This window comes from Diprion similis, chromosome 9, assembly GCF_021155765.1.
Source record: "Diprion similis isolate iyDipSimi1 chromosome 9, iyDipSimi1.1, whole genome shotgun sequence".
Taxonomy (NCBI): Eukaryota; Metazoa; Arthropoda; class Insecta; order Hymenoptera; family Diprionidae; genus Diprion; species Diprion similis.
The window spans coordinates 2,028,624-2,056,504 of record NC_060113.1 but is presented as its reverse complement, the minus strand read 5'-3'; the positions used below and the strand labels follow the sequence as shown (position 1 = coordinate 2,056,504).

General features: G+C 45.5%; 2 protein-coding genes across 3 annotated transcripts; one reads left to right on the top strand and one right to left on the bottom strand.

Annotated features, from left to right (window-relative positions):
- The first annotated feature begins 1,018 nt into the window (after positions 1-1,018).
- On the top strand, positions 1,019-15,975 carry LOC124410536 (pneumococcal serine-rich repeat protein-like). The gene is made up of 23 exons (XM_046888988.1): positions 1,019-1,132; positions 1,432-2,107; positions 2,243-3,076; positions 3,128-3,496; positions 3,548-3,752; positions 3,822-4,695; positions 4,831-5,174; positions 5,871-6,088; positions 6,224-6,633; positions 6,682-7,898; positions 8,001-8,357; positions 8,559-8,724; positions 8,830-8,961; positions 9,067-9,798; positions 9,847-10,253; positions 10,455-11,625; positions 11,674-12,489; positions 12,538-12,990; positions 13,180-13,311; positions 13,417-13,688; positions 13,971-14,593; positions 14,736-15,281; positions 15,702-15,975. The coding sequence occupies exons 1-23, from the start codon at positions 1,067-1,069 to the stop codon at positions 15,734-15,736; spliced, it is 11,055 nt and encodes a 3,684-aa protein (XP_046744944.1). The 5' UTR covers positions 1,019-1,066; the 3' UTR covers positions 15,737-15,975.
- On the bottom strand, positions 15,910-20,211 carry LOC124410272 (mitochondrial potassium channel ATP-binding subunit). 2 transcript variants are annotated; one of them, XM_046888511.1, is made up of 10 exons: positions 19,913-20,211; positions 19,125-19,446; positions 18,600-18,788; positions 17,792-18,205; positions 17,393-17,704; positions 17,093-17,316; positions 16,848-17,022; positions 16,601-16,779; positions 16,341-16,488; positions 15,910-16,200 (listed from the first exon to the last, which is right to left on the bottom strand). In XM_046888511.1, the coding sequence occupies exons 1-10, from the start codon at positions 19,954-19,956 to the stop codon at positions 16,093-16,095; spliced, it is 2,115 nt and encodes a 704-aa protein (XP_046744467.1). In that variant the 5' UTR covers positions 19,957-20,211; the 3' UTR covers positions 15,910-16,092. The 2 variants fall into 2 exon arrangements, with proteins under 2 accessions (XP_046744467.1, XP_046744468.1); XM_046888512.1 differs by lacking the exon at positions 18,600-18,788.
- Positions 20,212-27,881: the final 7,670 nt, after the last annotated feature.

Here is a 27,881-nt window from a genome sequence, read left to right as displayed (position 1 = left end):
ATAATTTGAGAGCATTTTTTCGTGCAAATCAATGCTAGCAAGCAAAACCGTGCGACACGTCGTGCAATTTCATGAATTTGAATTCTTCGAACAGTGACACGGTCGTGAATAGTTCGCGTATGCATTTATTGTTTATATTCTATATCGCGGCGTTTCTATACTAAAGTCCAAACGTTTCGACATGACATAGCGAACAAATAAAATTTATCAGAAAAAATGGCATTGATGACTTCTCAAACACGTAGGTAACCATGAAGTTTCACTCTTAGAAGACGAAGTCCTCATACCTGATGCGATAATCTGCAAAGAATAGAAAACAAAGTTTAGTTTTTGAAGAGCACAGCAAAGTGAATATTTTTAAAATTGAAGAGCTTCAATTGTGATAATATTTTACAAAACAAAATAAAATCTTTTTCTGAAATAAAATATTACGTAGATGTTGATACGAACAACAGTAAACTCGAACTATCTATACCGGTAGTTTAAATTCTTCATGCAGACTATAAAAAGAGACATAACAAATAAAAACGGCTATCTTTAACAAAAGCACTCTACTAATAAAAATATCAGGAAGTAAAACAGAATTATCTGCACTCGAATTCGTGAGGAAATACCAAGTTTTATAGTCATATGTTTTAACGATCTTACAGATAAACGTGTCGAATGACGTTCGGGATCGTGAAACGTGCAGCGCGTGAAATACGTATGAGTTGCTTTGGGGAGATTGGGAAATGAGTACCGACACGTGAATTCACTTGTGGAATGATTTTTTATGCATATGCATAAACAATATCGGAAATAACACACGAAGACGGAAAGCGTGAATCGTGACCATGCAAGGTCACGATGTGGAGTACAGACAAGACGAATGCTATGCAGCTCGGAAATGTGTTGGCTTTAAGCACGTTCGACGAAGCGATCATGTATCATGTGCGTGAACAGTCGTGTACCGATAATTCGATAAAATTTTCAAGAGTGAACTTAGGCGAACACGGAACTATTAAGTATTGTCGCAACTAGTTTTTCTCAGTTTTCCGCAATCCGTCAGGAAACACAAGTCAACGAGATGCTCTCGCCGAACAGGGTGCTCCTCGTAACTGCGATACTTGCTTCGAGTATCTGGTCAGGATCCGTGAGTTATTAATCAATTTCTTATTCTAACTCTAAAGGCGATGGCGGCAATATCTTGTAATAGTTGAAACCTTAAACGATTTAAAAAAAAGTCAGGGAAAGGATTGATTGAAATTACTGTACGGTATTGATAATTCCAGGCTGGAGATTTAAGTGCCTCAGATAATAATTAGTCGATATGACCATAGATGATACATTAAGGGGGATTCTTGGATTTTCCTCTAATACCGACCATGCTGCAGAAAACAACTCAGTACCACTAAAGAACCATTATTGTTGCATTATGAAATACAATTCCAGGCAACTACATGTGCGGAAAGTCAGTACTTTGATAAAAGTACAGGCGAATGCGTTGATATACCTGGAGGGGGAATCTATGTTTCGGAAACGTTGGAAACTTGCGACGATGGTACTTTGTATCCGCATCCAGTAACACCCGCTCAGTATTACTACTGCTACGCGCAGGTGAAAATTTTGACGGAGTGTACGGAGGAGAAGTACTTCAACCGGCTGAGGAAAATATGTACGACTGAAATTCAGGTACAGGTCAAGTCCACCATTAGAATCAAAAATGGAATTGGCGATGATATCGACTTAGATTCGTGCAATGCGACTGGTCGGTTTCCTATTCAGGAGGACTGTAAGTTGTTCTACATGTGTAGTACAAACGGAACGGCCTATTTTCAGCAAGTAATGCAATGTCCGTCCGGTACGACTTATAATGGGCGTAGACAAATTTGCTCGGTGACTAGACCGTGCAATGATAACAGTACCGTGTGTGAGGAAGACGGTGTGAATTCAACAACGACGGTGGATTACACAACGGTGAAATTGACTACGAGCGAAAGCATGACTACGACTGAGAGTTCATCCACGGTTGAAAGTGCATCTACTGAGGTAGCAACCACTTCCAACCGATCGACGACTGCTGAAAATACGTCAGAAGATATAAGTTCAACCACGACAGAAAGTTCCAACACCGAAGAATCGACGACGAGCGGGAGTTCGGCTTCGACCGGAAGTTCGTCAACGACCGAGAGTGCTACTACCGGAGCATCTACCATTCAGGAGTCGACGGGGACTGAAAGCTCCAATGCTACCATAAGTTCGTCGACGACCGAGAGTTCCACTACCGAAGCATCTACCACTGAGAAATCGACGGCGACTGAAAGCTCCAATGCTACCGTTAGTTCGTCGGAGACCGAGAGTTCCAGCACCGAAGCATCTACCACCGAGAAATCGACGACGACCGAGAGTTCCACTACCGAAGCATCTACCACTGAGAAATCGACGACAACTGGAAGCTCCAATGCTACCAAAAGTGCGTCGACGACCGAGAGTTCCACCACCGAAGCATCTACCACCAAGAAATTGACGACGACTGGAAGCTCCAATGCTACCGTAAGTTCGTGGACGACTAAGAGTTCCGGCACCGAAGAATCGACGACGAGCGGAAGTTCGGCTTCGACCGGAAGTTCGTCGACGACCGAGAGTTCCAGCACCGAAGCATCTACCACTCAGGAGTCAGTGACGACTGGAAGCTCCAATGCTACCGGAAGTTCGTCGACGACCGAGAGTTCCACTACCGAAGCATCTACCACTCAGGAGTCGATGACGACTGGAAGCTCCAATGCTACCGTAAGTTCGTCAACGACCAAGAGTTCCGGCACCGAAGAATCGACGACGAGCGGAAGTTCGGCTTCGACCGGTAGTTCGTCAACGACCGAGAGTTCCAGCACCGAAGCATCTACCACTCAGGAGTCGATGACGACTGGAAGCTCCAATGCTACCGTAAGTTCGTCAACGACCGAGAGTTCCAGCACCGAAGCATCTACCACTCAGGAGTCGATGACGACTGGAAGCTCCAATGCTACCGTAAGTGCGTCGACAACCGAGAGTTCCACCACCGAAGCATCTACCACTGAGAAATCGACGACGACTGGAAGCTCCAATGCTACCGTGAGTGCGTCGACGACCGAGAGTTCCACCACCGAAGCATCTACCACCGAGGAATTGACGACGACTAGAAGCTCCAATGCTACCGTAAGTTCGTGGACGACCGAGAGTGCCACAACCGAAGCATCTACCACTGAGGAATCGACGACGACTGGAAGCTCCAATGCTACCGTAAGTGCGTCGACGACCGAGAGTTCCACCACCGAAGCATCTACCACTGAGGAATCGACGACGACTGGAAGCTCCAATGCTACCGTAAGTGCGTCGACGACCGAGAGTTCCACCACCGAAGCATCTACCACTGAGGAATCGACGACGACTGGAAGCTCCAATGCTACCGTAAGTACGTCGACGACCGAGAGTTCCACCACCGAAGCATCTATCACCGAGGAATCGACGACGACTGGAAGCTCCAATGCTACCGCAAGTTCGTCAACGACCAAGAGTTCCGGCACCGAAGAATCGACAACGAGCGGAAGTTCGGCTTCGACCGGAAGTTCGTCGACGACCGAGCGTTCCATGACCGAAGCATCTACCACTCAGGAGTCAATGACGACTGGAAGCTCCAATGCTACCGTAAGTGCGTCGACGACCGAGAGTTCCACTACCGAAGCATCTACCACTCAGGAGTCAATGACGACTGGAAGCTCTAATGCTACCGTAAGTTCGTCAACGACCAAGAGTTCCGGCACCGAAGAATTGACGACAAGCGGAAGTTCGGCTTCGACCGGAAGTTCGTTGACGACCGAGAGTTCCAGCACCGAAGCATCTACCACTGAGAAATCGACGACAACTGGAAGCTCCAATGCTACCAAAAGTGCGTCGACGACCGAGAGTTCCACCACCGAAGCATCTACCACCAAGGAATTGACGACGACTGTAAGCTCCAATGCTACCGTAAGTTCGTGGACGACTAAGAGTTCCGGCACCGAAGAATCGACGACGAGCGGAAGTTCGGCTTCGACCGGAAGTTCGTCGACGACCGAGAGTTCCAGCACCGAAGCATCTACCACTGAGGAATCGACAGCGACTGGAAGCTCCAATGCTACCGGAAGTTCGTCAACGACCGAGAGTTCCACTACCGAAGCATCTACCACTCAGGAGTCGATGACGACTGGAAGCTCCAATGCTACCGTAAGTTCGTCAACGACCAAGAGTTCCGGCACCAAAGAATCGACGACGAGCGGAAGTTCGGCTTCGACCGGAAGTTCGTCAACGACCGAGAGTTCCAGCACCGAAGCATCTACCACTGAGGAATCGACGACGACTGGAAGCTCCAATGCTACCGTAAGTGCGTCAACGACCGACAGTTCCACTACCGAAGCATCTACCACTCAGGAGTCGATGACGACTGGAAGCTCCAATGCTACCGTAAGTGCGTCGACGACCGAGCGTTCCACTACCGAAGCATCTACCACTCAGGAGTCGATGACGACTGGAAGCTCCAATGCTACCGTAAGTTCGTCAACGACCAAGAGTTCCGGCACCGAAGAATCGACGACGAGCGGAAGTTCGGCTTCGACCGGAGGTTCGTCGACGACCGAGAGTGCTACTACCGAAGCGTCTACCACTGAGAAATCGACGACAACTGGAAGCTCCAATGCTACCGTAAGTGCGTCAACGACCGAGAGTTCCACTACCGAAGCATCTACCACTCAGGAGTCGATGACGACTGGAAGCTCCAATGCTACCGTAAGTGCGTCGACGACCGAGCGTTCCACTACCGAAGCATCTACCACTCAGGAGTCGATGACGACTGGAAGCTCCAATGCTACCGTAAGTTCGTCAACGACCAAGAGTTCCGGCACCGAAGAATCGACGACGAGCGGAAGTTCGGCTTCGACCGGAAGTTCGTCAACGACCGAGGGTTCCAGCACCGAAGCATCTACCACTCAGGAGTCAGTGACGACTGGAAGCTCCAATGCTACCGTAAGTTCGTCAACGACCGAGAGTTCCAGCACCGAAGAATCGACGACGAGCGGAAGTTCGGCTTCGACCGGAAGTTCGTCAACCACCCAGAGTTCCACTACCGAAGCATCTACTACTGAGGAATCGACGACGACTGGAAGCTCCAATGCTACTGTAAGTTCGTCGACGAGCGAGAGTTCCAGCACCGAAGAATCGACGACGAGCGGAAGTTCGGCTTCGACCGGAAGTTCGTCAACCACCCAGAGTTCCACTACCGAAGCATCTACTACTGAGGAATCGACGACGACTGGAAGCTCCAATGCTACCGTAAGTTCGTCGACGACCGAGAGTTCCAGCACCGAAGAATCGACGACGAGCGGAAGTTCGGCTTCGACCGGAAGTTCGTCAACGACCGAGAGTTCCAGCACCGAAGCATCTACCACTCAGGAGTCAGTGACGACTGGAAGCTCCAATGCTACCGTAAGTGCGTCAACGACCGAGAGTTCCACTACCGAAGCATCTACCACTCAGGAGTCGATGACGACTGGAAGCTCCAATGCTACCGTAAGTTCGTCAACGACCAAGAGTTCCGGCACCGAAGAATCGACGACGAGCGGAAGTTCGGCTTCGACCATAGGTTCGTCGACGACCGAGAGTGCTACTACCGAAGCGTCTACCACTGAGAAATCGCCGACAACTGGAAGCTCCAATGCTACCGTAAGTGCGTCAACGACCGAGAGTTCCACTACCGAAGCATCTACCACTCAGGAGTCGATGACGACTGGAAGCTCCAATGCTACCGTAAGTTCGTCAACGACCAAGAGTTTCGGCACCGAAGAATCGACGACAAGCGGAAGTTCGGCTTCGACCGGAAGTTCGTCGACGACCGAGAGTTCCAGCACCGAAGCATCTACCACTGAGGAATCGACGACGACTGGAAGCTCCAATGCTACCGTAAGTGCGTCGACGACCGAGCGTTCCACTACCGAAGCATCTACCACTCAGGAGTCGATGACGACTGGAAGCTCCAATGCTACCGTAAGTTCGTCAACGACCAAGAGTTTCGGCACCGAAGAATCGACGACAAGCGGAAGTTCGGCTTCGACCGGAAGTTCGTCGACGACCGAGAGTTCCAGCACCGAAGCATCTACCACTGAGGAATCGACGACGACTGGAAGCTCCAATGCTACCGTAAGTGCGTCGACGACCGAGCGTTCCACTACCGAAGCATCTACCACTCAGGAGTCGATGACGACTGGAAGCTCCAATGCTACCGTAAGTTCGTCAACGACCAAGAGTTCCGGCACCGAAGAATCGACGACGAGCGGAAGTTCGGCTTCGACCGGAGGTTCGTCGACGACCGAGAGTGCTACTACCGAAGCGTCTACCACTGAGAAATCGACGACAACTGGAAGCTCCAATGCTACCGTAAGTGCGTCAACGACCGAGAGTTCCACTACCGAAGCATCTACCACTCAGGAGTCGATGACGACTGGAAGCTCCAATGCTACCGTAAGTTCGTCAACGACCAAGAGTTCCGGCACCGAAGAATCGACGACGAGCGGAAGTTCGGCTTCGACCGGAAGTTCGTCAACGACCGAGGGTTCCAGCACCGAAGCATCTACCACTCAGGAGTCAGTGACGACTGGAAGCTCCAATGCTACCGTAAGTTCGTCAACGACCGAGAGTTCCACTACCGAAGCATCTACCACTCAGGAGTCGATGACGACTGGAAGCTCCAATGCTACCGTAAGTTCGTCAACGACCAAGAGTTCCGGCACCGAAGAATCGACGACGAGCGGAAGTTCGGCTTCGACCGGAGGTTCGTCGACGACCGAGAGTGCTACTACCGAAGCGTCTACCACTGAGAAATCGACGACAACTGGAAGCTCCAATGCTACCGTAAGTGCGTCAACGACCGAGAGTTCCACTACCGAAGCATCTACCACTCAGGAGTCGATGACGACTGGAAGCTCCAATGCTACCGTAAGTTCGTCAACGACCAAGAGTTCCGGCACCGAAGAATCGACGACGAGCGGAAGTTCGGCTTCGACCGGAGGTTCGTCGACGACCGAGAGTGCTACTACCGAAGCGTCTACCACTGAGAAATCGACGACAACTGGAAGCTCCAATGCTACCGTAAGTGCGTCAACGACCGAGAGTTCCACTACCGAAGCATCTACCACTCAGGAGTCGATGACGACTGGAAGCTCCAATGCTACCGTAAGTTCGTCAACGACCAAGAGTTCCGGCACCGAAGAATCGACGACGAGCGGAAGTTCGGCTTCGACCGGAAGTTCGTCAACGACCGAGGGTTCCAGCACCGAAGCATCTACCACTCAGGAGTCAGTGACGACTGGAAGCTCCAATGCTACCGTAAGTTCGTCAACGACCGAGAGTTCCACTACCGAAGCATCTACCACTCAGGAGTCGATGACGACTGGAAGCTCCAATGCTACCGTAAGTTCGTCAACGACCAAGAGTTCCGGCACCGAAGAATCGACGACGAGCGGAAGTTCGGCTTCGACCGGAGGTTCGTCGACGACCGAGAGTGCTACTACCGAAGCGTCTACCACTGAGAAATCGACGACAACTGGAAGCTCCAATGCTACCGTAAGTGCGTCAACGACCGAGAGTTCCACTACCGAAGCATCTACCACTCAGGAGTCGATGACGACTGGAAGCTCCAATGCTACCGTAAGTTCGTCAACGACCAAGAGTTCCGGCACCGAAGAATCGACGACGAGCGGAAGTTCGGCTTCGACCGGAGGTTCGTCGACGACCGAGAGTGCTACTACCGAAGCGTCTACCACTGAGAAATCGACGACAACTGGAAGCTCCAATGCTACCGTAAGTGCGTCAACGACCGAGAGTTTCACTACCGAAGCATCTACCACTCAGGAGTCGATGACGACTGGAAGCTCCAATGCTACCGTAAGTGCGTCGACGACCGAGAGTTCCACTACCGAAGCATCTACCACTCAGGAGTCGATGACGACTGGAAGCTCCAATGCTACCGTAAGTTCGTCAACGACCAAGAGTTCCGGCACCGAAGAATCGACGACGAGCGGAAGTTCGGCTTCGACCGGAAGTTCGTCAACGACCGAGAGTTCCAGCACCGAAGCATCTACCACTCAGGAGTCGATGACGACTGGAAGCTCCAATGCTACCGTAAGTGCGTCGACGACCGAGAGTTCCACTACCGAAGCATCTACCACTCAGGAGTCGATGACGACTGGAAGCTCCAATGCTACCGTAAGTTCGTCAACGACCAAGAGTTCCGGCACCGAAGAATCGACGACGAGCGGAAGTTCGGCTTCGACCGGAGGTTCGTCGACGACCGAGAGTGCTACTACCGAAGCGTCTACCACTGAGAAATCGACGACAACTGGAAGCTCCAATGCTACCGTAAGTGCGTCAACGACCGAGAGTTCCACTACCGAAGCATCTACCACTCAGGAGTCGATGACGACTGGAAGCTCCAATGCTACCGTAAGTGCGTCGACGACCGAGAGTTCCACTACCGAAGCATCTACCACTCAGGAGTCGATGACGACTGGAAGCTCCAATGCTACCGTAAGTTCGTCAACGACCAAGAGTTCCGGCACCGAAGAATCGACGACGAGCGGAAGTTCGGCTTCGACCGGAAGTTCGTCAACGACCGAGAGTTCCAGCACCGAAGCATCTACCACTCAGGAGTCGATGACGACTGGAAGCTCCAATGCTACCGTAAGTGCGTCGACGACCGAGAGTTCCACTACCGAAGCATCTACCACTCAGGAGTCGATGACGACTGGAAGCTCCAATGCTACCGTAAGTTCGTCAACGACCAAGAGTTCCGGCACCGAAGAATCGACGACGAGCGGAAGTTCGGCTTCGACCGGAGGTTCGTCGACGACCGAGAGTGCTACTACCGAAGCGTCTACCACTGAGAAATCGACGACAACTGGAAGCTCCAATGCTACCGTAAGTGCGTCAACGACCGAGAGTTCCACTACCGAAGCATCTACCACTCAGGAGTCGATGACGACTGGAAGCTCCAATGCTACCGTAAGTTCGTCAACGACCAAGAGTTCCGGCACCGAAGAATCGACGACGAGCGGAAGTTCGGCTTCGACCGGAAGTTCGTCAACGACCGAGGGTTCCAGCACCGAAGCATCTACCACTCAGGAGTCAGTGACGACTGGAAGCTCCAATGCTACCGTAAGTTCGTCAACGACCAAGAGTTCCGGCACCGAAGAATCGACGACGAGCGGAAGTTCGGCTTCGACCGGAAGTTCGTCAACGACCGAGAGTTCCAGCACCGAAGCATCTACCACTCAGGAGTCGATGACGACTGGAAGCTCCAATGCTACCGTAAGTGCGTCGACGACCGAGAGTTCCACTACCGAAGCATCTACCACTCAGGAGTCGATGACGACTGGAAGCTCCAATGCTACCGTAAGTTCGTCAACGACCAAGAGTTCCGGCACCGAAGAATCGACGACGAGCGGAAGTTCGGCTTCGACCGGAGGTTCGTCGACGACCGAGAGTGCTACTACCGAAGCGTCTACCACTGAGAAATCGACGACAACTGGAAGCTCCAATGCTACCGTAAGTGCGTCAACGACCGAGAGTTCCACTACCGAAGCATCTACCACTCAGGAGTCGATGACGACTGGAAGCTCCAATGCTACCGTAAGTTCGTCAACGACCAAGAGTTCCGGCACCGAAGAATCGACGACGAGCGGAAGTTCGGCTTCGACCGGAAGTTCGTCAACGACCGAGGGTTCCAGCACCGAAGCATCTACCACTCAGGAGTCAGTGACGACTGGAAGCTCCAATGCTACCGTAAGTTCGTCAACGACCGAGAGTTCCACTACCGAAGCATCTACCACTCAGGAGTCGATGACGACTGGAAGCTCCAATGCTACCGTAAGTTCGTCAACGACCAAGAGTTCCGGCACCGAAGAATCGACGACGAGCGGAAGTTCGGCTTCGACCGGAGGTTCGTCGACGACCGAGAGTGCTACTACCGAAGCGTCTACCACTGAGAAATCGACGACAACTGGAAGCTCCAATGCTACCGTAAGTGCGTCAACGACCGAGAGTTCCACTACCGAAGCATCTACCACTCAGGAGTCGATGACGACTGGAAGCTCCAATGCTACCGTAAGTTCGTCAACGACCAAGAGTTCCGGCACCGAAGAATCGACGACGAGCGGAAGTTCGGCTTCGACCGGAGGTTCGTCGACGACCGAGAGTGCTACTACCGAAGCGTCTACCACTGAGAAATCGACGACAACTGGAAGCTCCAATGCTACCGTAAGTGCGTCAACGACCGAGAGTTCCACTACCGAAGCATCTACCACTCAGGAGTCGATGACGACTGGAAGCTCCAATGCTACCGTAAGTGCGTCGACGACCGAGAGTTCCACTACCGAAGCATCTACCACTCAGGAGTCGATGACGACTGGAAGCTCCAATGCTACCGTAAGTTCGTCAACGACCAAGAGTTCCGGCACCGAAGAATCGACGACGAGCGGAAGTTCGGCTTCGACCGTAAGTTCGTCAACGACCGAGAGTTCCAGCACCGAAGCATCTACCACTCAGGAGTCGATGACGACTGGAAGCTCCAATGCTACCGTAAGTGCGTCGACGACCGAGAGTTCCACTACCGAAGCATCTACCACTCAGGAGTCGATGACGACTGGAAGCTCCAATGCTACCGTAAGTTCGTCAACGACCAAGAGTTCCGGCACCGAAGAATCGACGACGAGCGGAAGTTCGGCTTCGACCGGAAGTTCGTCAACGACCGAGAGTTCCAGCACCGAAGCATCTACCACTCAGGAGTCGATGACGACTGGAAGCTCCAATGCTACCGTAAGTTCGTCAACGACCGAGAGTTCCGGCACCGAACAATCGACGACGAGCGGAAGTTCGGCTTCGACCGGAAGTTCGTCGACGACCGAGAGTTCGTCGACGACCGAGAGTTCCACTACCGAAGCATCTACCACCGAGGAATCGACGGCGACTGGAAGCTCTAATGCTAGCTCAAGTTCGTCGACGACGACCGGAAGCTCCAATGCTACCTCAAGTTCGTCGACGACGACTGGAAGCTCCAATGCTACCTCAAGTTCGTCGACGACGACCGGAAGCTCCAATGCTACCCCAAGTTCGTCGACGACGACTGGAAGCTCCAATGCTACCTCAAGTTCGTCGACGACGACCGGAAGCTCCAATGCTACTCCAAGTTCGTCGACGACGACTGGAAGCTCCAATGCTACCGTAAGTTTGTCGACGACCGAGAGTTCCACTACCGAAGCATCTACCACCGAGGAATCGACGACGACTGGAAGCTCCAATGCTACCGTCAGTTCGTCGACGACCGAGAGTTCCAGCACCGAAGAATCGACGACGAGCGGAAGTTCGGCTTCGACCGGAAGTTCGTCAACCACCCAGAGTTCCACTACCGAAGCATCTACTACTGAGGAATCGACGACGACTGGAAGCTCCAATGCTACCGTAAGTTCGTCAACGACCAAGAGTTCCGGCACCGAAGAATCGACGACGAGCGGAAGTTCGGCTTCGACCGGAAGTTCGTCAACGACCGAGGGTTCCAGCACCGAAGCATCTACCACTCAGGAGTCAGTGACGACTGGAAGCTCCAATGCTACCGTAAGTGCGTCAACGACCGAGAGTTCCACTACCGAAGCATCTACCACTCAGGAGTCGATGACGACTGGAAGCTCCAATGCTACCGTAAGTTCGTCAACGACCAAGAGTTCCGGCACCGAAGAATCGACGACGAGCGGAAGTTCGGCTTCGACCGGAAGTTCGTCAACGACCGAGGGTTCCAGCACCGAAGCATCTACCACTCAGGAGTCAGTGACGACTGGAAGCTCCAATGCTACCGTAAGTTCGTCAACGACCAAGAGTTCCGGCACCGAAGAATCGACGACGAGCGGAAGTTCGGCTTCGACCGGAAGTTCGTCAACGACCGAGAGTTCCAGCACCGAAGCATCTACCACTCAGGAGTCGATGACGACTGGAAGCTCCAATGCTACCGTAAGTGCGTCGACGACCGAGAGTTCCACTACCGAAGCATCTACCACTCAGGAGTCGATGACGACTGGAAGCTCCAATGCTACCGTAAGTTCGTCAACGACCAAGAGTTCCGGCACCGAAGAATCGACGACGAGCGGAAGTTCGGCTTCGACCGGAGGTTCGTCGACGACCGAGAGTGCTACTACCGAAGCGTCTACCACTGAGAAATCGACGACAACTGGAAGCTCCAATGCTACCGTAAGTGCGTCAACGACCGAGAGTTCCACTACCGAAGCATCTACCACTCAGGAGTCGATGACGACTGGAAGCTCCAATGCTACCGTAAGTTCGTCAACGACCAAGAGTTCCGGCACCGAAGAATCGACGACGAGCGGAAGTTCGGCTTCGACCGGAAGTTCGTCAACGACCGAGGGTTCCAGCACCGAAGCATCTACCACTCAGGAGTCAGTGACGACTGGAAGCTCCAATGCTACCGTAAGTTCGTCAACGACCGAGAGTTCCACTACCGAAGCATCTACCACTCAGGAGTCGATGACGACTGGAAGCTCCAATGCTACCGTAAGTTCGTCAACGACCAAGAGTTCCGGCACCGAAGAATCGACGACGAGCGGAAGTTCGGCTTCGACCGGAGGTTCGTCGACGACCGAGAGTGCTACTACCGAAGCGTCTACCACTGAGAAATCGACGACAACTGGAAGCTCCAATGCTACCGTAAGTGCGTCAACGACCGAGAGTTCCACTACCGAAGCATCTACCACTCAGGAGTCGATGACGACTGGAAGCTCCAATGCTACCGTAAGTTCGTCAACGACCAAGAGTTCCGGCACCGAAGAATCGACGACGAGCGGAAGTTCGGCTTCGACCGGAGGTTCGTCGACGACCGAGAGTGCTACTACCGAAGCGTCTACCACTGAGAAATCGACGACAACTGGAAGCTCCAATGCTACCGTAAGTGCGTCAACGACCGAGAGTTCCACTACCGAAGCATCTACCACTCAGGAGTCGATGACGACTGGAAGCTCCAATGCTACCGTAAGTGCGTCGACGACCGAGAGTTCCACTACCGAAGCATCTACCACTCAGGAGTCGATGACGACTGGAAGCTCCAATGCTACCGTAAGTTCGTCAACGACCAAGAGTTCCGGCACCGAAGAATCGACGACGAGCGGAAGTTCGGCTTCGACCGTAAGTTCGTCAACGACCGAGAGTTCCAGCACCGAAGCATCTACCACTCAGGAGTCGATGACGACTGGAAGCTCCAATGCTACCGTAAGTGCGTCGACGACCGAGAGTTCCACTACCGAAGCATCTACCACTCAGGAGTCGATGACGACTGGAAGCTCCAATGCTACCGTAAGTTCGTCAACGACCAAGAGTTCCGGCACCGAAGAATCGACGACGAGCGGAAGTTCGGCTTCGACCGGAAGTTCGTCAACGACCGAGAGTTCCAGCACCGAAGCATCTACCACTCAGGAGTCGATGACGACTGGAAGCTCCAATGCTACCGTAAGTTCGTCAACGACCGAGAGTTCCGGCACCGAACAATCGACGACGAGCGGAAGTTCGGCTTCGACCGGAAGTTCGTCGACGACCGAGAGTTCGTCGACGACCGAGAGTTCCACTACCGAAGCATCTACCACCGAGGAATCGACGGCGACTGGAAGCTCTAATGCTAGCTCAAGTTCGTCGACGACGACCGGAAGCTCCAATGCTACCTCAAGTTCGTCGACGACGACTGGAAGCTCCAATGCTACCTCAAGTTCGTCGACGACGACCGGAAGCTCCAATGCTACCCCAAGTTCGTCGACGACGACTGGAAGCTCCAATGCTACCTCAAGTTCGTCGACGACGACCGGAAGCTCCAATGCTACTCCAAGTTCGTCGACGACGACTGGAAGCTCCAATGCTACCGTAAGTTTGTCGACGACCGAGAGTTCCACTACCGAAGCATCTACCACCGAGGAATCGACGACGACTGGAAGCTCCAATGCTACCGTCAGTTCGTCGACGACCGAGAGTTCCAGCACCGAAGAATCGACGACGAGCGGAAGTTCGGCTTCGACCGGAAGTTCGTCAACCACCCAGAGTTCCACTACCGAAGCATCTACTACTGAGGAATCGACGACGACTGGAAGCTCCAATGCTACTGTAAGTTCGTCGACGACCGAGAGTTCCAGCACCGAAGAATCGACGACGAGCGGAAGTTCGGCTTCGACCGGAAGTTCGTCAACCACACAGAGTTCCACTACCGAAGCATCTACTACTGAGGAATCGACGACGACTGGAAGCTCCAATGCTACCGTAAGTTCGTCGACGACCGAGAGTTCCAGCACCGAAGAATCGACGACGAGCGGAAGTTCGGCTTTGACAGGAAGTTCGTCGACGACCGAGAGTTCGAGCACTACAAGCACGATGATGACCGAAAGCCAAACCACAATCGAGGAGACGACCCTCTCGGGTTTAACAACTACGGCCACTGATAGTTCCTCTACTGATTGTTCAGATGTGACACTAATGCCAATTACGACATCTACCTCAGCGCCGATAACAGGTACCCACTTTACGTAGTAATTCAGTTCTTTGTTGTATTGTTTTGTTATCACCACGAACACGATTTTCAAAGAACACTTTTAACCGAAATTTCAACTTGTTGTTACAACAACGAAATGAAGTTATTTTTACCTTTCTTACAGTTGAATGTTCTTCCGTGGGATTTATGAGAGTTGAAAACAGCTGCACGGATTACATAAACTGCACTAGTGGAATGTTAAATACTAATACTTCAGTTTCGCCACTTAAATGCCCCACGTGTCTTCGGTTCAACGGACAGCTTGGCGTTTGTGATTATGCATCGAATGTACCAGAATGTTCGAATGGTGCAAGTTCTTCCAAAAATTGCACGGGACTAGGAACATTCAAGGATACTCAAGATCTTCAGAAATATTACACATGTGAATATGATAATGGTGAAATTGTCATGACCTCACATACGTGTTCAGGAGAATTACTCTTCAACCCTGATACCCTATTATGCGATGATGCAGCCAATGTTACAAGTACAGAGGAAGCTGACGAGTGTAACACAACAGGTTTCTTTGCTAATTCAGAACACTGTGGAATGTTTTACATGTGCACCATAGAATCCAATAAATTGGTGAAAATAAACGGCACCTGCCCAACTGGACTTATCTTCGATGAAGATGGAGGATTTTGTACAGATGCCCTCGTAATATCAGGATGTGAGTATTGTAACACCAGCAAAGCACCTCTGTATATGTCATGAGTTTAATCTGTCACATAAATATTGAAAATCCTGGTATTCAAATCCAAGAGTTTGGACAGTAAGTGATCGTTATCAATCTGTTTAACGATTCTTTTTTAGCGATCTTTCGAAAGTTGTTCATTTTCCCAAAGACCTGAAGTCTACCAAACAATTATTTCAATTCCATAAAATTTAATAGCTATTTTACGGCCAGTTTTCATAGCCAAAGGCCTGCTGATTGCATACTCTGTATGATAATGAAATTTACATGAATCGTGCACCTCATTTCAAAGCAGTTGAAAAAAATCACATGTGCAGTGCATGCGACTCTTCATTTAATTCACAGAAGATGTTAAGTGCTTTGCTATCAAGTTTTACAATGATAAAAAATTCACAGTTTCAGCTGTCGCCGGTATGGACCCAACAAGATAATTTCAACTGATCATCGTACGATTACTTTTCAAACACCAGCAACAGTCAATTTTTCATTTGGTAATGACCGGATTTTCGTTATTACTGCATTGGCGTACTTCAATAGTAAAGAAATTGATGCAATGATTCATTATTTGATATTTTAAATTATCAAGAATCACACGAAAATTTTTGACCCAAGTAGCAATGTTTTATTGGAATTTACACAAGAATAAATGAAAATGACTACTATATCCGTATACAATGTTCCTCCTATCATATTATTGGAATTGAAAACTCACCTTGTTTTGTGCGTCACATCATCTTTTCGAACAAAAAGCTGTGACGTATATGAGTTATGTATTCCAACACCGTAATCATCCATGTTGGCGCTTTTCCGTTTCGTCCTTCTTCTGTTTCTCTTGCTGATTTACTAAATTGTAATACACTCCGTTTCTCGTCGTAAGCTCGTCGTGTTTACCCATCTAAGGAAATGAAAAATTGAAACAGGATCAACAACTATTAATTTGTAAGTGAGTGAAAGATCAGGTTACTATGAGGCACGTTTATACTCATCTTCTACATATATTATCTGATAAAAGTTGCTCTTGTGTTGTATAATTACCTCAACAATTACACCGTTCTGCAGGACAACAATAATATCCGCATTTTTTATCGTACTCAATCTATGAGCAATGATGACAACAGTTCTACCTTTAGCTGCGGAGTCTAAGGCCCTTTGGACGACCCTCTCGCTTTCGTAATCCAACGCGCTGTAACAGAATATTTCGCAGGAACATCAGTCGATAGTCGCAAATACACAGTAGACCTAGTGCACTGGAAATAGCAAAATCTGGAAAAAAATAATACAATAGGCTGCCCCACCTTGTGGCCTCATCCAGAATTAGAATTGAAGGTTTTTTTAGCAGTGCTCTGGCGATGGCCACTCGTTGCTTTTGGCCTCCCGAAAGTTGTGTGCCTCTTTCCCCAACGAGAGTGTTATATTTTTGAGGAAAGTTGCGAATGAATTCATCCGCATTTGCTTCTTTCGCTGCTTCAATTACCTGTATATAATAATGACAGTTTGAAACACAAGTAAACTTTGACAAAAAATGCACCATTGGAAATATACTTCTGAATCTGTCGCTCCTTGCATTCCGTATCTGATGTTCTCCATTATCGTTGTTGCGAACAGTATGGGTTCTTGATTTATGTAACCTAATACTCCACCTCTTAAATAACTTGAATTCAACGTTCTGATATCTGTACCATCAATTTTGATTGAGCCTTCGTCAACGTCGTACAGCCTGAATAAAAAATGTTCTTTAATCCCTCTGAATACTGCCTACTTTTGTCAAGGTTTTAATGCTCTCTAACCTTTCGAGCAGCGCAGCTACTGTCGTTTTGCCATTTCCACTGGAACCAACGATGGCAACGGTTTTACCAGCAGGAATATTAAGATTGAAATTTTTCAGGATTGGTTTGTTCGGTCGAGTTGGATACTCGAAAGTAACATTTTCAAAGCAGATATTACCCCTGAAACATCTATCAGTGATTACGTCACCTCCAATCATCAGCGGGGACGGTGGAAGGTCAAGAAACTGTAATAAAACAAAGAGATAACAAAATTCGTTGACTTACAGTGATGAGAAATTGTGAAATTTGCTGAAAATTTACCTCAAAAACTCTGCCGCCTGCACTGATCCCTCTCACATAGCTGCCGAACAGAAGAGACAGCTGAGTTAAAGATCTCTGAATAGTTTGGGTCGCCATTAAAAACGCCATTAGATCCCCGGGAGTGAGCTGACCGATGGCCATGAGATGTCCACCCAGGTAAAGTGTTCCCAAAACTATTCCGTTGAGAAACAAATTAGTCCCACCTTGAAAAAGGCCAATACCAAAGCCTAGACGCTGATGCATCGCTGCCGCTAGTTCAACTTCTTTGGAAAACATCTCGATTTCCCTTTCCTCCGCAGCAAACGCTCTCACCTAGAGACGACAAATGATAAGAATCAGAGTCTCAAGATTTTCAACACCATTTTCCGACGATGTTAAGAATTTATCGTAAACACTTGCAGTTCTGATGTTGCTGATGGCTTCTTCAGAAACAGCCGTTGATTTAGCTGTCTGATTCTGAGCGTCTCTTGACATTTTTCTCAAACTTGAGCCGAGAATAGCACCTACTAATATAATAGTAGGAACGCACATCACTATGATACCAGTCAATTGTGGAGATATCATTGTGATAGAGATGACACATCCGATGATCTGCGTAATGCTTCTGAGACCTTGGGAAAAGCACATTTTAAACGCGCTCTTGAAATCTTGTATATCACTTGTCAGTCGATTTACTATTTCTCCCGTTCTATTTCTATCAAAGAACGTCATGTCCTGCATTATCACTGACTTGAACAGATCTTGACGAAGGCTCATCGCTATCTTTTCGCCAATTCCCGAGAGAGTGTAAATGTACACAAATGTGAACAGTGCCTATGGAATGAATTCGGTGTTAAATTTGATGGTGATTTATTCTTTTTGGATGCTGGATAGTAATCGTAAAAATTATTCATTCATTTTTGATAGAATATAGCTGGAAAATTTTACTGTAGCAACTCACTAGATATATTTATTCATGATGGTATTTGATTGAAGGATATTCAGGAATCAGATAAGATGAAACAGCAGTTACGTTAGAATCAATAGTAGTTAATATGAGGCATTGTTTTTTTGACGAATAGGTCAGGATGATAAAATTATAATATAATTTTAATTGTTAACACTGTATGAGATCCAAAAAATGTGCGTATATGCACAATATATTCTTCTTACAATAAACAAAAAACTTCCTCTAATCTACCGATATATTTTCACAATAATTACATACTTGGGTTACGTACATGCGTGCCAAACGAAAGGTCGGTTGTGCCAATTTCTCAAACATTATGGACGCCACATTGCTGCCTTCAGTGTTCTCGGAAAAGCCAGTTTTGTCTGATAATTTAGCCACAATGTTTATAACTTCACTCATACATTGTGGAATCCAAATATTCAACACGGCAACGGCGAGTGCACTCTAAGGGTATCAAGTGAAATATTTAATATTCTTTACGGATACAACGAAACCAGTTTTTTCGACAATGTAATTTTAGGAGATTCTTGACGCTAGTTGTAAATCGAGTCGCACGAAAGTGTTAGAAAGTTATCTTTACTAAATTTAAATTCAGTTCTCTCGAGATCAATAGTTTCTGCGACATAAGGTTCCAATCAACATATTGGTATTAGTTGGTAGTGAAAACTAGATAACATACATCCTCATCCTAATTATTTCCATAAAGCTTGATAATATTTTCGATCTTCAAGTTAACAAAATTTGTAAATATATTCGTGTATTGGATAATTGAATACTTACAGCCAGTGCCAACAAGAAATGCCAAACATGTGGATACAAGTACTGCGAGAATCTAGCCCATGGAAAGGACGGCTCTTTTTCGGTAACTTTTATTACACCGGCGGTTCTATCGGCTTCACAAAAGACTCTGCTGCGTCCCCATTGCATCACACACGCAGTCGCTACACCAATTCCACCGATTCCGAATGCTGCGGCGTTGCAAGACAGGCGTTCGCATTTGGTTTTAGGCTTGAATTCTTTGCGAAGATACGTGACAAATTCTCTCTTTACCTTGTTCAACGATTCTATCTTTTTGTCCAGGCAATATCGTACGCACAGATTCCTGAAAGAATTAATATCGAGTTACGATTTGCATATTTGTGTTCAATAATACATGTTTATAATTTAAATACCAACGCTAAATATCTTTACTAGCGATAATCAGTCTGCGAAGAATTACCACAGCCTCGGTAAATCGAAGCGTCGATTATTTTCATGAAAACCGAATCAACGATTTCAGAATCAGCTTACTCATAGACAAATCATCGTCATCTTGATTCATCATTCTACCTTGCAAAACTCAGTAGCCCAAGATTTGCTGGACACGATTACATGATTCTAATGAATACGCATGAGCGATGAATTGGCTTTTTTCATCGATCGGCTAGAGACTGACTAGACTATTTACCATATCGACAAAGTACGTAAATAAAATCAGAAGATTCTTGTTTACAGAGAAGTTTCAGGCAGACTTGACGCGTGCTAACCTCAAAATCTACACTCTAAGAAATAAGAAAGAAAATAAATACCTCGTGATTCCAGCGTGCTGAGAGGTTATGCGTAGAATAGACATTTTCTCACTACCTCAATTTTCTAATTCATCACTTGCTCAAAAATCACCGTTCGTTTCGAATAAATTTACACTCTATTTAAATATTCAATTAACACAACTTCAACTTCATTATAATAATTAACCCTACGTTATTTTTCTGTACGTACACTTAAGCGATCCATCATCGACTGGCAACGACCTCGTAACGGATTCTGAGGTTATTATAAAACTGTAACGTAACGCTGACACTTCACAAGGACAAGGACACTGCTTTTTTACTCATTCATTCAGAAGCCGGGCGGCCGGCACCTGCTGATTGGAGGCACTCGAGTGTACTGGGAGCCGCCATTTTGAAACACCTGCTACGCGCACGTCACGTGGTTTTGGCTGTGGACGCTGTGGACGACTACTAACGCCATCTGGCGCCACTTCTGCGAACTATTTGATTCATTCGTTCGATCCATTCATTGATTCTCTTTGACTCGAATAACGCGATCGACGTGATGAATACTACATCGCTTAGGGTGTTGATATCTCTCACTGTCTAGATCTGTTTGTAAATTTATTATGCCACCACGTGATTGCGTCGTGAACTATTGAATCCAAAAATTTATCAATGCATGAGTATAATTATTAATAAATAATTCGCATTATGCCAAGTGGGAGAGTTATGAGTATTGTATGAAAAATCTGTTGCACCGAGAGGATAACGTGATCTGCATTTGTGATTTTTTTTTTTTTTCTTTTTTTAATGATATAATTACTTCGTATAATTATTTTAATTTTTTTACCATAAGTGAAAAATATAATTCTGGCTACATATTGGAATATAAGCTGTGCTTGTAAATGGAAAATCTTTTAAGTTTTACTCGTGCTTTAATTATGATCCTTCACGGAAGAAAATGTCACGTGCGCTTTTATTTTTATATTATTACTACAATTTTTCTAACTAACTACAACTCTTCTTCGTGGTAAATTGGAATGTCGATCTTGTAACTCAGAGAATTTTCGTAGTAACTGTAATAAGAAACGGAGTGGATAGTAAATCATACAGTAATTTTTTCTTGTAATTATTACAGTGATTTGATGCTGGTTCGACTATAAAGAAATAGATTTAATATTGCTGTAACCAGAAAACTTATTATTGACAAATATGTAATCAGACGAAATATAATTACCTTTTACAAAATTTTCTTGTAATTCCAACAACATTTAAGCAGTTCGGTTATTAAAAGGATTGTATTCATTTTACTAGAATTTTCACATGAACAATAAATTGAATTCTCAGTGTATCTTCAACCCTATAACTCTGAATTGAAATATCATCTGCTTAAAAATCGAAGTTTATTATTAAAATCCGCACCGAACGTAAAAATAAATGACAAAGTACCAATCAGTTACACACGTGAAATTCTTCTGTGAAAAATCGGATTTCAAGCTTTCGAATTTCGATCAAACAAAACGAGATCCATAGATCCGGCGATTACGATGAGGGAAGGAGGTGAAGAGTGGAAACGAGAAAATGTTTCACTGCAAAGACCAAAGTACTGAGTACACTTTTCGCCCCGGTTCCGTGTATGGCCCTGTTTCACGTCGTCTATTCCGAGGAGGGGGTGGGTGGATGTCCGGGTATAGCCAAGGGTGGATTTAATAGCCGCGAAGCTAATTGCTCGGCAAATACATAAATACGCGTTATTAACGTTGAGTTCAAAGACCCGCGGCGATTAGGTTCTTTAGACTTTGCCTGCACCCGCGGGGCTGAAGTCTGGAGGACTTAATTCCAGGCCCTTTTATATCCAACAGCCACGGCATGGCACACGGGAGAAACGCGGGAATTCCGGACGGTCGCAACCGCACAAACACACCCTATTATTACATGCCCATCCTCAGCCCGGACCACCACATCTGGATATGTTTAATGTTACCTCCTGAAAGTCACCGCGTTGTACTAGCAATTAGTCAGGCTTTTAGTCACGTCCGATTACGCACGATGTCTTTAACTTTTTGCGCAGTAGGCACGTAGAAAATGGAAACGCAGTTGAGTAATGTAAGTTAGGTGGCTGGCACATTTAAATACTACAAGCTTTTGCCACAAAGAAATCAAAGTGCAGGAATGAATATGAGTAAGAAGTCTGATTCACACCAGTCGTCTCTAAGTACTAGAGACTATAAGTACTTGTATAATTACAGCTGTCCATCTAATCTAGGATCTACCTCGTTAAGCCGTTTCGGTGAAATCAATGAAATGAAAAATCAACGTTTAGGGTGAAAACAGAGCACCAATTATCGGCTTCGCTGCTCGAACGGAACTTGATGGCTTTGTATCCTGTTATCATCACGGTTCATAGAGCCTGAAACTCGCTGGTATATCTGTAATATACCCGGCTGCTATCAGCCGTGTAACCCTCAGCCACTCAGAACCCCACTTGCGCTCCTCGTCCTGATCCTCGAAGCCCTAGTCCTGCGCGGCGGCACATGAACACGGTTTACACGTATGAGCATCGACATACACACGCGTGCCTCCTTAGTCCTTACACGCTCTGCAAAGTGGCGCATCGGCGTAATCATCCCTCGGAAATCAGAATCCCTTTGAAATTTAGGCACAGAGTATATAAACGGCAGAGTTTAAAAGTAGGCACTCGGTGTTCATGTGTATCGGGGAATTTTTATTTTTTATCGAAAGAATGAAAAAGACCGAAAAAGCCTATAAAATTCAAACACCGGTAGACCGAAAACGGGTGGAATTGAGTTAAAAATTCGACAATCAATAATCAAAGTCAAGTAATAAAATTTGAAAGCATAAGAAACTTGCCAGGATCGGAAGATATCGAAATTTTGGTGAAAAGAAATTTATACCTCGTGCCTTCCAGAGTGGAAATAACGGCGCCAATGGAGGGTTCGTTGATTTGAATGAACAATGCTCACGGTGATCGAGCCCGCTGATTGAATCAATCACATAAAAGTCCGTCAGGCACGCACTTGAGTTGCAGGAGAGTGGTAGGTATGGCAGGAGTTGAATTCCTTGCCGGTTGTTCTCCTGCAGGATTCTCCGTCGGACCCGCACCGTTGATCGGGCATTCGAAAATTTCCCCGCTGATTCAAGATGGCTTCTTGCGCATATATAGATCGCGTGTATTGCAAATTGAGCAATTTGTCGCACTTCGATCCGACGAGTAGTTTAAATGAATAGCGCTGATGCTTCGAGCTCCCAAAGCTTATACATATATATATATATATATATATATATATATATATATATATATATATATATATATATTAGGGTGGCGCAAAAAAACCGACTATTTTTTTTTTTTTTTTGAGTCTCTTGTGACAAAATGTTAGTTTTTGATGTTTTAAGAGCCCACTCTAAAGGACAGCTCAAAAAAAAAATTTCAAGAGGTCGCTCAAAATTTTTTTAAATGTCAAAAATCGTGAAAAATTAAATTAAAAAAATTATATTTTCAGTATTTTGTTTGATTTTTAATTCATGTCGTCGTTTATTGTTATCGATTCTTTCTTACTAAATTGAAGAAAAAAATGTATGAAATTTTAATATGAATATTAAAAGGTCGCTCGAAAAGATCTTAAGAAATGCACCAAAAAATTGAAAAAAAATTATGAGCGACCTTTCAAAATTCAAATTTTGAACTGCAACTTTCGGAAACTTATTTTTTTCTTTTGTCTATAAAATTATACCGTAACGAGAAAAAAAATTAAAAACAAAAAAAAATCGTTTTTCGACAATTTCTGACATTTTAAAAAATGTGCAGCGACCTCTGAAATTTTTTTTTTGAACTGTCCTTTGAAGTGGGCTCTTAAAACATCAAAAACTAACATTTTGTCCACGAGATTCAAAAAAAAAAAAAGTCGATTTTTTTTTGCGCCACCCTAATATACATACATACATACATACATATGTCTCGATCCGCAATTGCGAGTGGCAGATAATTCGCGATTGATCTTCTATAGTCTCGATCTCTTAGCCATCTGTGCAGTTTTTTTAACTACGTATATTGGCTGAATTAATTTCTGATCGCGTGTTTCAACGACTGGAATTACGAACTTAGCCTTTAACTTTTTGGCAGCTCGAACGGATTCAGAGAGCGAGCTTTCCACACTCTGCAAGGCTTTCCGAATGCTGATACAGACTTGGTCTGCAGACCGAGATTGAATTTCCCTCACACACCAGCGTCGACGTCGCTCGACGACCCGCGACATCGTAATCATCGACGTCGCTTCTATTCGCAAGCGAATATTTTCTCGTCTCGGCACATCTGCGGCAGCACAATACCTGCATATTGTACCTACAACACCATCAGCTTCTCAACATATATGGAGCGAGAGCTTGCTCAGTGAAAATTTATACACACCTGCATGCATTTCACACCCACGTCTATGAGTTCTGATCATTTATTCACACGCTGAACCTCCCAGAGAATATACACACGTATCAACTGCATTCTCGCTTATCGGGGAAGTGTCAAAAAATTGACTCGTCAGCCGCTTTCGGACAAATAAAATTCAACATCGTGCAGCAATCCTGCGACACTTCGTTATACGAAATAAAATTATGCCAGCTCGATACGTGCGCAGCCACCGATGGATCACAAATTCATTTACGTCTCGCTCTGTCTCGTATATATATTATATATATATATATACATATACACATATACATATAGGTACCCTAGTCTCCTGTGTGTGTCGATGCATGTGTAAATCGATACGAATTTTTGGACACTAGGATAATTGAAAACACACCTGTTATGTGTGAGTAATCTGCAGTTTTAAGGACACTTAATTACAGCTGATAGCCTCAAGTATCCTGTATCTACGGTTTACGTTCAATTAAAATTTATCATAAATATATATATATATGTATACATATAATATTATAATTATTATTTTTTTGTAAACCTATGTCTGAAATGTATAAATTTACAAATACAAGGACTGATTTTAACGAATGATACACAAATTATATACCTCAAACATATATTGTGTATTAATAATATATTTTTTTCAGAATCCAAATTTGTAACGCGATTTAACTCGAGATCTGCAGACCGACCTTGCAAAGCTTTGCAAACTATATAGGTATACCTAATATGTTTCATCGTAAGTTTAGCATTGAACAAGTGTGTACTGAGGGCTCAGAGAATGTTGGATATCCAACGCTGCGCATATAACTATTTTTAGATAATAGACACAGTGATACAATATCGCGAGCAACAATTGCCGATACACAGTTGCAACGATCTGTTTAAATATGTACCTAAAGATATAATAAAGCATATATTATAGTTATTAGATGTCTATGAGCCAGGGACTTTAATAGTTTATTCCTTTGTTGATTGCATCTTGTTTTATACTATAACCAAGGTGAATTCAATTGTTTAGAAAAAGTATTGAATTTGAAGAAACTTTCAATTGAAAGAGATTTATAGATAATAAACTTCACCCCGTTAGAATATTATAAATTCCTTTGCTGTAGAGAAAAAAAATGTCCATAAAGAAATATTTTCGATTATTATTTACGACATAAGGAGGCATAATTATTTAAAAAAAAGAAAACTTGGGCATAAATGAAATGAAACAAATATTTGAAATAAAAAATCTTTATCCCGATAACCGATCACCGAATCCTGAACTTTAAATTATAAGCATATACCGTGTACATAATATCAACGATCAGAATTATTTGACGCGTGCGTATTACACCTTCGATGACTATAACGACCGTAACAGTGTATATAACAATTACAACTATATATTCCATATAACAATAAATAAACGATCTATATCTCCATTACAACAAACTAAACAAATCGAAGCATGTATGCAGCAAGTATGTTATAATAAAGAATCCAAAAGACATGATTCGCGAGCAACATTCTTCCCGAATCGAGAGGTGCGGCGGCATAAGATATATATATATAGCCTGCTAGGGCAAAAAAGGGGGGTGGCGTGAGGGGTTGGAGTGCCGACAAGGCGAGGGATGAGCAAATACATAACTCACACAAATAGGAAATACGAAATACCTCAGAGGCGTATCACCGCAGAAGCTGCCGTGCCTACAACCACTATTTGTTCTAGGCTCCCGCCGATTCGTAGCCGCGTACAGCAGCTACGACGTAGGTTGAGGGTTGAGGGTTGAGGGTTGAGGGTTGAGTCACCCCACCCCAACCTCCGGTCCAGCGGTCCTCCGTTCCCTCCGTCGCTCGGTCCACCCGCGTTTATTTGTCCACGTAGCTGTATGATATTACACCCCGGGGCGGATTGCAAGCCCCGCCCCCAACCCTTGGATGGCGGGTGACGATTGGTCGACGGTGACTTCGTACGTCACTGCGGCGAGCGCCAACCCTGGTTCAAACCGAGTTGCAGAGGTGGTGGGAGGGATGGATGAGGGATGAGGGATGAGGGATGAGGGAGGCGGAGGGGGAGGCTGGATGAACAACGAACCGAACCGAACCCCAAAGGCGAACCTACACATCCACCCAGACGCGTGTTCCGATTTTCCACAACCGTATAAAAGCTGTGGTTGTGCGTGTGAGCTTCTGCTTTCACTGTATATATGCGAGACAGCCGAGAGGTTCAAGGGAGTGTTGAAATACTGGAGGCTTCATTTGCTCTATTCTTCGACCGCTCCCTGACGGATGTCGGGGATGCAGGATATATATATGTGTGTGTGTGTATGTAGGTTTTATACGTATACGTATACGTCTATAATATCGCTTGCCTTACCGCTGCACAACGATTTGTGTATTATACACCAGCTAGCTACTGCAGATCGTGGAGGGCTGCAGATGTACCTCCGGAAACAAAGACACCTTGTGGCTTATATATATTTTTTTTCTACACTCTGTATGTATGGATATACGCAGAGAGATAAATAATGTTTATAAATCGAACGAGGACTTTTATGCTTGTTTCAAAAGCAATAAGTTTGTGTGTATAATTTTTTTTTTTTTCAATCAACTAAAGATTTATATTTATATTTGTATAACTAGGTGTTTTTTTTCTTCTTTTATGTTACGATAAATAATACATGTATACAATAAAAAAATTTTCCTGTCCTTTGTATTAGCTGTTTCCAGAAAACCAATATTACCTATTCAATTTCGACAAATTCTTTAACGATAATTGAAAATCCTGCTGGATTATTAGGTTCAACTTACGAGTATGTGAAATGAATCGAATCTACAATTGCTCCAATTTATTCACACCTCGTTGGATTTTTTTTTTTTTTTTTCTTTCATTTCTTTTAAGCGCTTTTAATTTTTTTCACTAATTAAAACATCGTTTAAACAGACTAAGAATCGCCAAAAAAATTCTTAAACCTTCTATTATAATGGAAAATTTCTAGGCCGGTTTTATTATGAAGTTGATTAAAATTAAAAAAAAAGTTGAATATACCAAAAGAATAGATAAAAATTGCTGCGTAATGAAACCTGTTTGAATAAATATTTTAAGTAAAAGAATGAAAGTTTTGAGAATTTTATTGGAAATTTTCAAACCGTTCAAACAATTTTTCAGCTGAGCAGAAACATTGAAAGTGCTGAAATAGAATGCGCAAAAAAAAAGAAAGAAAGAAAATAAACTTTTGAAATAGAAAATACAGTTTCTAAAGATTTTATCAGAGTTTTTAAACATTTCTTATTCGAAATCAAAATCGAGCAGTTGAATAAAAAATGTGAAAAAAATTAAGGGAACTGCTTCAGACTTGGAACAATTGCAAAAAAATGTTTAAACAAAATCGAAAATGTTGAGGATCAAACACTCGGAGTTCCTAGGTTTTCCTGAGGTGAAAACACGCGGATCGTACATGTATCACGATATTCGTTGCACTAAAATTTGCACAAGGTACATAAAATTATCCAGCCATTACATCGAAAGGTATATACATAACATACATGTCAGACATTAATTATACATTCATGGGAGCC